Source organism: Benincasa hispida, chromosome 11 (genome assembly GCF_027475165.1).
Source record: "Benincasa hispida cultivar pf3 chromosome 11, pf3_genome.v1.1, whole genome shotgun sequence".
Classification (NCBI taxonomy): domain Eukaryota; kingdom Viridiplantae; phylum Streptophyta; class Magnoliopsida; order Cucurbitales; family Cucurbitaceae; genus Benincasa; species Benincasa hispida.
In genome coordinates this window covers 50,658,016-50,669,224 of record NC_143488.1, presented here as the reverse complement: position 1 = coordinate 50,669,224, position 11,209 = coordinate 50,658,016, and the positions used below count along the sequence as shown (strand labels likewise).

General features: G+C 33.4%; 2 protein-coding genes across 2 annotated transcripts; one reads left to right on the top strand and one right to left on the bottom strand.

Annotated features, from left to right (window-relative positions):
* Nucleotides 1-447: 447 nt before the first annotated feature.
* LOC120089755 (uncharacterized) lies at nucleotides 448-6,704 on the bottom strand. Its single transcript, XM_039047141.2, has 5 exons — nucleotides 6,323-6,704; nucleotides 6,087-6,228; nucleotides 3,847-3,970; nucleotides 3,631-3,721; nucleotides 448-770 (listed from the first exon to the last, which is right to left on the bottom strand). Exons 3-5 carry the CDS (start codon nucleotides 3,958-3,960, stop codon nucleotides 640-642), a joined length of 336 nt encoding a protein of 111 aa, XP_038903069.1. The 5' UTR covers nucleotides 3,961-3,970; nucleotides 6,087-6,228; nucleotides 6,323-6,704; the 3' UTR covers nucleotides 448-639.
* A 2,348-nt stretch (nucleotides 6,705-9,052) lies between these two features.
* On the top strand, nucleotides 9,053-10,236 carry LOC120089754 (knotted 1-binding protein). Its single transcript, XM_039047140.2, has 4 exons — nucleotides 9,053-9,246; nucleotides 9,333-9,470; nucleotides 9,585-9,658; nucleotides 9,756-10,236. The coding sequence occupies exons 1-4, from the start codon at nucleotides 9,103-9,105 to the stop codon at nucleotides 9,889-9,891; spliced, it is 492 nt and encodes a 163-aa protein (XP_038903068.2). The 5' UTR covers nucleotides 9,053-9,102; the 3' UTR covers nucleotides 9,892-10,236.
* Nucleotides 10,237-11,209: the final 973 nt, after the last annotated feature.

The following is an 11,209-nucleotide window of genomic DNA, read 5'->3' as shown; positions in this document are numbered from 1 at the left end:
ACCTAAGTAAATAATTTGCATAGTACTATTATAACATTTTTTTCCTCCCAATTAAACATTCTTTGATTGAACAAAACCCACGTCTTTGCAAATAAGGAACAAGATTACCAAGCCTTCGATATTATTACTTTTTTTTTTTAATCTCTTTGGTGTGAATTGAATTCTGCATGTAATTATAGTTTATCTAATCTCGTGGTCAATTGGAGAAAATTTTGTGATCCATTGGATAGAATCTTCTATAATTCCATCTCGTCAATCAAATTTTCTGTACATATAAAAAAAATAAAATATAAAGTAAAAAAGAACAATAATAATCAAGTGTCGTTGTCAACAAGGAAAGGCAAGAATCAATTAGAAGTAGAACAACAGAAAATATGTTGAGAGAAGTAAAACATAAGCCTTCAACTTCAAGAAAGGAAAGATATTTAAAGACACAAGACCTGGTAATTTTTTTTTCTCCTCACCTTTTTCTTTATTAAAATTTCGAATCTATTCGAAGTTTAGAAACTTAAAACAGGATATTATTCTCATTATGAAGTGCCAACAAGATTCATAATGCTATTTCACGTTAAAAAAATAATTTATTCATAGAAATTATTCTAAATGAGTTAAAAAAAAATAAAATGAAAAACTTGGCCTTTAATCCTCGCGCCAATTATGTCTACAATTTTCGTTCATGCACTTGTAAAATGTTGTAGCAGGTTCATCAGCTGATCTCAGTTGTATTTGTATAAAAGCAGCCTTTCCAAACGCGCAATTTGGACATGTTGCTACATTATGGGCAAAAAAACAATAACCAGTTTAGAGAACAGAGAGAAATAAACAACAAAGGAACATCATTCTAAAACTTCACATTTTCTGTAATATATCTACCTATACATTCAGAAAACAAAACAATGCCAATGTTTTACATCTATTCAGAATTAACAGTAATAATAATAAGTTGTGCAGGATAATAAGGCTATACTAATGTTGTACAACTTTAAAAAATGAATCACCATATTATTCAATGTCCGTGTCCTCGATGTAGAGATAGTTCACAACCTATAAAATCTTCTTTCTTCCTCTCGTAAAAAGTTCATGGATTTTGTGTGATCTCGTCTAGTCCATTTTCTATTTTATGCAAAAATTACCAAATTGACAGCTTTTATTAGAGTTCTATTTTCTTGCTGGACTGGACGACCTTCTTTTAGATTGTCCCATGAAACCCCTGGCTTATCCCACATGTGCTTTCACAGTCCCCCACATATTCAACCGCGTGCTCATGAAGGCAGCCATTTCCCAGAAAGGGCTACAAGAGAATTGGCTACTCCTGTTTATGTGACGAACTGAACAAACACCATTAGGGCCCAAATTCCACGAACTACAAAATCTAGATCAACATTTGATTTCCACGACATGGTATGATATATTGATTCAAAGAACTGATTTTTAGTTGCAAGTCATCCATTCTACACTGCTGCTAGGTTGTTTCACCTTCCCACTTCACAGAGAAGTGCAGCTACCGTTTGCTCAGCTACATGATAAACATGTTTTGAGTTAACTGAATGTTGAGTGCTTAAGGGAAGCTTCTCGTCCCAATTTCCAATCCTAATAAAGAGCCTCAGATCTAATTTCCATTCCGGCCCCTACTAGTTCTTTCCTTGGTTATACCAGCAATTTAGCATAACATACTAGGGTCAGACCACTCAGATATTTCCAGTTTTACAGACTTAATGCATACATCTTCCTCTCACGCCAAGTCAGATGCAATGGAAGCACCATGTAACACTTGTAAGATTCACAAAAGGCAAAAGCTATATTTCTTAACGTCTGACGAAGATTGAAGAGGTAAATCATCTATTCAGGTTACAATACATGGAAAAGGAAAGCCCGTGTAGAAGAAAGAAGCCCAGAAAGGACTCAACTTTAAGCTTGATTTAGAGAATGCTAAATACACAGGGATTTCCTTGACTTGATTCCAGAGAGAATGTCTTGTCTTCTACAGTTCTAAGAGAATAAGACCTCCTTTTCTCACTCTTGGTGGCTGCTAATTTTTATCAGATTTCTCTCCTAGGCACGATGATGAAAATTGTTGAAGGTTTCACTCTTTAGGGAAATTAAGATTCCTTTCATCCTTTTACACACAAATGATATTGTTTTATTATCAACATACAGAAGTTTTTGTCTCCTTAGAACTCAAGAACACAATTATACAACCTGTAAAACAAAACCGTTCATGTAAGGCCGTACATATCGAAGTTTCAAATCTTAAACTTCTAGATATTCTGAAGTTTTATTAATTTGCTTTTGAACTTCTATTAATTTATCAAAATAGGGGAGTGGAGGCAAGAATTAATTTGCCTGAGTTGATGAAGTGCAATGATCCCCTGTCATCAAGGGAGGCGTCTTGCATTAGCTCAGCCACCCCTTTCTCATTTCCTCCTGTAGTATCTTTCAGTGTTCCAATTTCCAGTAAAGTTGTACCAGCAATTGTGAAATACATCGGAAACTTCTTTCAGCGGGATCAGATTGGCAAAGATGGGAGTCATCAGGTACATGAAATAGTCTCCTTTACTCATCAAATGGAAGCCTAAATATTAGTAATATTCGACAGGAAAGTTTAGCTCTCTTTTGTCAATGGTTATGGGATAGAAACCCAATTTTCTTTAGCACAAAATTATTATAAGGAAAAATAGGAGAGATTACTCATTTTCGGTTGTTCTTATGGTATGGATAAAACCTCCTGGAAGTCTGTTAAGAAGCTAGCTCCCATACTCAACAAAATGCTGCATATCTATGGGTGCATTTCATCTAAAGACGTGCGGCAAAAGGATACCTTTTGCTGTAATTTGCGGCTTAGAAGAGGACCTTTATACAGATAATAGAGGAGCGGGCATTCCTGTGCATATCAACCATGATTCCCTCGACCAATATTTTAGAATATTAAGCCTCACTCCTTCAGGGTCTTTCTCTGTCAACTATCTTAATCAATCTATAGTCCATAGATAGGCATCTATCCTATTGAAGTTCTGTAAGAGGATTGGACGTCAAAGCTTTCCAGAAACTGCATAGTTACAAGTGTTCTATCTTCCTCTCCGACATCAGTGAATCTAACAGTGTTATCCCAAGGACAAGCTTTCATTGTTCCTCTAGCTCAATTGGTGTTTCCTTTTAGAAGGATTAACTGACTTTCCATATTTTTCTGGAGTGTTGGTCACGTAGATGGAAATGTTTTGAAGTTTGTTGTGCCTAATAGCTTTAACACTTCATTTTTAAGCTTCAAGGAAGCATAAAGATAAAGACAGTATTATGTGGGTTAATGGTATTGTTGCCAATTTGTAAAATACTCCAGCTCAATTATAACCTCAGACAGTAGGATTCTTTCATCCTAGCTACTTGTGACTACTGGTGACTTAGACCCTTCGTAAATCCATTTAATTAAAGGAAATCTAACTGCCACCCTAGTTTGGCCTATCATATACGAGTATATGCATTAGCACTTGAATAATTTTAAAGGTGAATCAGGTCATTGTCCTTGCAGTAGCTATATGATTATATCTTCTGCATAACTCCAGCAGGTAGAATTTTAATTCAAAAACAAAGACTTAGCACAGAGGAGAAAAAAACCTAGAAGGGAAAGATGTGTACCTTCGGTTTGAGCTGCATTTTTCATATCGTCATCAGAGATTATGGGTTCTAATTCCTTTTTTACCAAATGTTGCTTTCTTTTGATTTTTACCTGAATAGTAGAACCACGAGAATGCACTTCTTAAGTCACCACATAAGAAATTAATATGCAAAAAAGGAAAGCGAAACCACTTGAGGCCTTACTACTAAAAAAAAGAAAAAATCAGCAACCCATACCCTGTTCTCCAAGTAGGACACATATGGACAAGTTGGGCAGAAGAATCTGGAAGATTTACCCATATTGGGCAACTCAAATTGCAGCATGTTCCCACAAGTTGGGCAAAACTCCATTAGCTAGGTCCTAACACAAACCCATCATCTATCAATCAATAATCTGACTTATGAAACACATAATCCACTCACTCAACAGATATAATCAAACGAGAATAAGAAAGTGAAAGCAAAAGAAAAGGATCCAAAATGCCAGCTGCCCTTCTTCTGCGCATGTGGGAGTTCAAGATAGAGAACCTGTGGGTTGGGGGTCTTTGCGACTTGAATGTAACTTTTAATTTTAATTCCTTTTTCTTTTCTTTTAACTCTCTATCTCTCTCATACACACGTGTGTGTATAAGCCTAAATCTTCTTCTTTTTCCTCTTCAAATTCCAATTTTTTTTATCCAAATAACTCCAAAACTTTCAAATTTCTTATCAAACTAATTAAAACTAATTATCTTCTCAAATTATCTCAAAGGCTCCAATAACAAAAATTAAAGGGAAAGAAAATCTTAATAATTTGTGATAATAAATTTAAAATACACCTTAACATCGAGATATAACAGTTAATCTATCTATCTCTTACACGTCCTTATGTTGCATATGTTGTAAGCATTGAAAGTCAATTTATGCATGTGGTTGGACCAACATTTTGAAGTTGCTTATAGAATTTTGAGATACCTAAAAGGAACTTTGGGGGAGGGTATCCTATTCGAAAAGCACCGTCACTTTCAAAATAGAAGTTTATACTTATGCAGATTGGACATGAAGTGCCACAAATAGAAGATCTTATTATTCCTTTCTTGGAGGGAACTTAGTTAGATGAAGGAGCAAAAAACAAAGTGCAAGCAGCGTTGAAAAGAATTTAGAGCTTTAGTACATGAAATTTGTGAACTGGAGTTCCTTCACAAGACACGTATATGAATTTATTGTAACAATAAAGCTGTCATTTCAAAAACTCATAATCCAATTTCTACATGATAGAGCGAAACATATTGAGGTTGATAAGTGTTTTATTAAAGAGAAGATTGATGTAGTTGTAATACGTATTTCTTATCTTCCAATGTCAAAGCATATTGTTGATGTATTAACTAAAGGACTTCCAAAGAAGCAATCTGACAAATTAATTAACAAGTTGGCTATGGAAGATATCTTCAAACCAATTTGGGGGAGAGTGTGTGCAAATATTAGTTGTCAATATTTAGTCTTTGTTACTATTCTTTCCATTTATGTAATATCTTTTTCTACTATATAAGAAGACCTAAGTTGCGCTAGCACTGTCTAATATATATCAATATTTTTATACTCTTTATTTCCAAATATTGCCTCGTAAATAATCAATGTTTGGGCAAACACAAGAAAATTCTATCAGAAAGAAATTAGCAATTAAATCAATTGACTTTCAGTTTGTGATTTCTTAAAAGTTGAAACCCATTTGCCTGTATAGAAATCCAAGATTAGCAATTAAAACAGATCATGCGGCAGCTTCAAACTCTTAAACTATTAAACCATTTTTTTTTAATAATCAAAGTGTACAGACCAGCTTATCTGCATCTCGATTAATCTCACAAGACAACCTGCCTAACCCTCTTCAAATTCCAATTTAGGTGCAAAAAAAAATTCCTAAGTAGGTGGTCATCATAGATTGAACTCATTCCTCTTAGGAGGGTAAAAAAAAATTCGTTCGATATTAAATCCTACGTAGGTGATCATCATGGATTGCAATCATTCCTCTTTATCCTTTATCAAATTCATGCATTTATTTACCACTAGGCAAATCCATGAGGTTCTATTAAACCAAAATATAATCCCCGAAAACAAAGCCTTATTTTGGTCCTTTCACAACAACTGACTTATTGCTCTTCTCTCGATATCAAAGTCTTCGTGAGGATTTTAATCAAACTGGTCAATGGCACTCGAGGGACAGAAACAACAACAACCAGTTAATTGCACTGAAGAAGGTAAGATCCACAACCCAGTGCAATCACAATCAATTTAATACACACACCAAAAAAAAATTTTCAATCACAAGATGAAGAATAAACAACAATTAATGACTGTAACAACAAGAAACCCGACCATTAATGAGATAACAACAAGGAACTCAGTTTAAAGCCAGACAACAATTCCCATCACAAGAACAGGAAATTCATTATTGGGTCAATAGAATTAATAAGTTCAAATACCCTAGTAAGTGAGATTACCTGAAATATCAGAAATATCAGCGAACAAAACCACAATGGGGACAGAAGGTTGAATCACGTTTCGACCAAAACCAGAATTCCCCGAGGATCGTTACTTCTACAATGACCGTGATAGAGAGAAAGAGATAGGAGAGGAAGGCGCCTGCATAAATGTAATAATCCATAAGAGGCTACAAAACAGAGCTATAAGTAAAGAAAACAGAGGAAAGACCGCCCCGAAGCACAGCATCACCCACCTTAAAGTCTGGCATGCAATCAACTTCCTCGATGACCGTCACTTCTCCGATGTCGACGCGGATACTGCCGATGTTAGCAGAGAAGAGGGCGAGCCTAATTCCTGGCTTATCCCACGTCGACTTCACGGTGATTGAGTAGTATACGGTAAAGACGGCTGATCGGCGGGGCTGAGTGTGAGTGAGGTGACGACGGCGAGACGACACTCAAGAGAAACAGAGTTTTTCGTGTCTCTCTATTGGATAAAAGAAACCCTATGGGTCGGTTCGGTCAAACCGAACCTCATCGGTTTGGTTCTCTAGTTCGGTAGATTCCTTTCAACTTTCATCCCTCCGAGAGGGTAATGAGCAAAGTAATTAAATCAAGAGTTGTTTTAATATGGGGAGTGAGTTTGGAAAGTTATTTAATTTATGTTTGGAGTCTAAAAGTTACATAGGTCATGTTTTCCTACATAAAGAGTGGGGTTCAATTACTTATCATTTTTTGTGTTTACCAACTTTAATGAATAATGGCCACAGGTGAATTAAAAGAGTGCATCATTATCAAATTTATTAGTAAATGATTGACAAATTTATCAATTAAGTTTATCATTATCGAGTTTATCAATCAAGTATATTAAGTTTATCGAAAATATAGATAAGTGTATGATAGAAAAGTATATCAAATATATTAAATATATCAGTCAAGTATATCAAATATATCATGAGTATATCAGTAGCGACTAGTGAGAGCATTTACGACATTTTACATTTTTATATCTAGGTTAGGCTTCGTTTTTGCTCTTTTGCAAACAACAAACATGTAGGCTACAAGTCTGATTAATATACTTTGTTTTGCCACAAGTATCCCTAATATATATATAAATCAAAGATTTCGTTTAAGTTATAAATTTATTCATTTGCCAACTACACCTTAATAATTGATATAATATTTTCTCATAGAGGTTAGAGGTTTAATCCCCAATATCTGTAATTGTTGTACTAGAAAAGACTTGCAACTTGATCCAATAAAACTCATTCTCATTTGAATCATATTCCATAAATCTTATTTTGAAACAAACCGTTACATTTTAGGAAAAATTTGTACCCTCACCTATTTTAGAGACCTAAAATCTTAAATAACCATTTTTTTAGAAAAATGTCAAATGACCTTCTGTTGATGTTATGGTTGGTTGAAGTTAAGAATGTGCCCTTGATTTATTTATTCCTCTGTTCTCTTTCATTCTGCGATGCAACCACAATTTCGGCGAAACTCTTTTTTCTCTTTCCTTCTTTTTCAGCGAAGCAACTTCGGCAAAAAAAAATTCTTTTTTTCCTCTTTTGTTCTTCTTCTCTGGCTAGAGAGAGAATAGTGATTTGTGAGTGAAAAAAAAAAAGAGATAGACCAAGAACGAGACCAAGAGATAGAGCGAGGGCGAGACCAAGAGGGAGCAAGAGCGAGATGGTTTTTTCGTGTGCCCACAAGTATATCTTGGTAATTTCACCCAAATTTGACTTCAGTAAAAGGTCATTTGGCATTTTTTTAAAAAAAAATTGGGTCATTTGACATTTTGGCCTAAGGTCATCCGTACAAATTTCACATACTTTAGAACATATAAAGCTCACTTCTAATTAAACACATTATTCAATTATCAATTATTAGGGCTATTATCAAATATAAAAAAATGAACTAAAATATTTATAAATAATAGTAAAATATTATCGTCTATGTGTGATAGATTGTTACAAATCGTGATAGATTACTATTTGTATCTATTACAATATATATAGACTATAATATTTTGCTATTAGTCATAAATAATTATTTATCTCTACAAAAGGAATTATCATTTGTTAATGAAAAACTAGGCTTCATCGATATTTTTTTGCCGATCAGCCCGTCACGCAATGAAAACTTGCATAGCAATTTAAAAATAAAAAATAAATAAAATAAAATAAAAAATTATTACTATTATTATTATTATTGCTATGTTATAAAAGGGACGCCGGTTGTTAATTTTTCGAATTTGTGATTTATCTTGTTTAATTTCGGGGATTTTAAGAGCACTTAGCCGAACAAAAAAATAAATAAAACTTCATTCTCTTGTCTTCTGGCGCGCTAGTTCATCAAACTGACGTACGTGCAGAAGGCAACCAACTTGAGAAAATTGGTAAGGAATGTCGATATCGAACCGTATTTTCTCCATCTTTCGAATGCTCCATATCATGATTCGTTTGATCTTGCTGTTCTTCATTCATATGCAATTACTTCAAGTTGTCCTATAATTTGATCATCACAGTTTGGTAGACAAACATTCGCTTGAATCAATTGCCATAAGAATAGTAATGATCAAGAATTTAGTATCGATTCTTTATGAAACCTGTTGGTTTCGCCATTTTCTTCTCCTTTTCAAATCATGCTACTGGAAAAACAAAAATGATTCCGCGTTGTGTAATGTCTCATGGAATAAACTCTTGACGTTCATTTTGAGTAGGCAAGACGGAAACGTATTGCTATGCTATCAAGAAGAATTTTAACGTCGATTGATGTGTGTAATCTTACGTTTGAGGATCTTACTGAAATTCCGTTCTGATTTCAACTTCTTTGTAGTTTTATTTCAGACTGTTACAATTTCACACTTCTGCCTTTCCCATTCCAAATTCGGTTTTCTTTTCTCCCGATTTAGATTTAGGTAAGCGTTTAATCAATCTACTTGTTGTCGTATGAGTTTCCCTCTCTGTGTGTGCATCGATGTGTGCTTGCGTCTAAAAAATTAAGCGCTTGGCATCTACAAATCCTTACGATGATGTTGACTAGATTCTTTCTCATTATACGATTATTTTTCTATGAGAAACTTCTCATTATCCTACAGTTGATTGATAGCAACTGCATATTTGGAATGGAAAGCAATGGAACTGAATTCACTGGAAAACGCATGAAATTAGCTGTATGTTTACTCGTTTTTCTATCTCATTATTGTTCATGCCAAAGTAAATGAAAATTGAGAAATTCAACAAATTTACACTTTCTCAGATGGAAGAGCAGGGAAAGGATACAGGCATGTCCAACGTTTTAGAAAACGAGCAATCTGATACGAGCATTAGGGGATCCGAGGAGATGGAATCAAATATAGCTTGCCTACTTGAAAAGATCGAAAGCTTCACACAGCTGGTAGGTGGTGGCTACGTTCAGGGCTGAAAATATTGCAACAATGTGTGTTAGTTTCAAGTTTTTGTTTGGCTGCAAAAATGTTTTCTACTGATCCACATTTTTTCTTCTTTGAAGGTGTCTGAACTGCTGGAGTCGGGAAAGACTACTTTTAAAGATCTTAGTAATGAATTTGAAGAGCGAATCATCGCGTGAGTTGAAATTTGAATCCTTAGCCTCAGAACATTTTTGTTGAGGACTGTTTTCTTAACTTAATTTTTCTTTCTTTCTTTCTTTTTCTCTTCCCAGCATTCATAAGGATCATGTTGAAAAATGGCAACATGAGATTAAAGAGCTGCGGTTGCTTGATTCATCAAATGAGGAGGCCAGTACTATTTTATGCAATGCTCGAAATTTACTTCAGAATGGTCATATCCAGTTTTGAAGGTAACTTCAAACAGCACTATTTCCTTCCAACTTTGTTATTAGAAATTTGATTTTGAACCATAGTTTGTCAATGGCTTTCACTTTCAGAGAAGCTAAGCTAAAGAGGTAAATAAGTTTGTTGTTTGAGAATTGAGGTTGTTGTTCTTTGTTGGACTGTTGACAAGGCTACTCTGTTTTTCAGTTGATTCTTGTTAGATGGTTTCCCTTCTGATATTTTTGTTAAAGTGTAACTGAAACCAATTCACTGAATCACTATAGTTTTTCTTCCATTCTCTATTTTATATATAAGAGAAATGGAAGTAAACAGGTTGGTTTTAAAAAAAGGGATCATCTTATCATGAAAGTATTTCCTTCTCTACTCTAATTTTTGTAGGAAAATAAAAGTATTATGCCGTCCATTCCATGGCAATGATTTAACGCATTTAATCCATCAATTTAATTTTACACTTTTAAATGTAATTTTATATAATTATAATTGGTTTTGATTGATTAAAAGTAGGTTTCATTGTAATTTTATAAACGAAAAAAGTGGTTAATACTTTATTATTAAAAAAAATAAAGTAATAAATTATTATTATTGAAAAATAAAGTTTAATACTAATTAAATTTGACGAATCACGGTTTATTAATTAAATATATTTAAGATATTATTAGTTAATAAACTAATAATTTATATAAAAAATATGATTTATTAAAATAAATATTTATATTATTTTTATTAAATTAATATTAATTAATAATTAGTTAACTATATTCAAAGTGAAAGTATATGTAAAATGAAAAACAAATAGATAAGGGAAAAAAGAAAACCATGGATTTGAAAGGGAATAGAAAACCGTTATCCGTGGGAAATGAGGATGCCTGGGAATAGCTTATTCCAGAAAAAGAATTGAAAATTGTGAAACAAACCTAGGAATTGGATACCTGTGCCAATTTACATGCAAAAAACCCGCCAACCAAACGGCCCCTAAGATGGTATCAAAATTCTAAAATGTACTTCTTTTTTTAATCTTTGTTTTAAAAAGTAGTAGAGAAATTAGTTGAGAAATTGTTGGTTTTTATCTAAAAAATTTTTTCCAATTCAAAAGTAACCTCATTTTTAAAATCTACATTTTTTAACATATTTTCCATCTTTTTAGTCTTTAAGTAGAAAGACCCACAATGTGAAAATATTATTTTGCCCCTCAATAAATGGTCATTCAATTGTCTTGAATATGAAATCACCCAACTTACCTAACTCACATATGTTAAATTAGAAACTTCAATCTTCAATTTCACATTTTGTGTTTAAGATAGAAATGTTTTATGTTAGAGTC

Bases quoted from the DNA above. Each gene is read 5' to 3' on its own strand.
- LOC120089754 (XM_039047140.2), top strand. From the start codon at position 9,103: ATGATGTTGACTAGATTCTTTCTCATTATACGATTATTTTTCTATGAG. The intron at 9,471-9,584 runs GTAGGTGGTGGC...TCTTCTTTGAAG, and splicing joins TCGAAAGCTTCACACAGCTG to GTGTCTGAACTGCTGGAGTC. The intron at 9,659-9,755 runs GTGAGTTGAAAT...TTCTCTTCCCAG, and splicing joins TTTGAAGAGCGAATCATCGC to CATTCATAAGGATCATGTTG.
- LOC120089755 (XM_039047141.2), bottom strand. From the start codon at position 3,960: ATGGAGTTTTGCCCAACTTGTGGGAACATGCTGCAATTTGAGTTGCCC. The intron at 3,722-3,846 runs GTATGGGTTGCT...TCTACTATTCAG, and splicing joins TGTCCTACTTGGAGAACAGG to GTAAAAATCAAAAGAAAGCA. The intron at 771-3,630 runs GTACACATCTTT...CCCATAATGTAG, and splicing joins AAATGCAGCTCAAACCGAAG to CAACATGTCCAAATTGCGCG.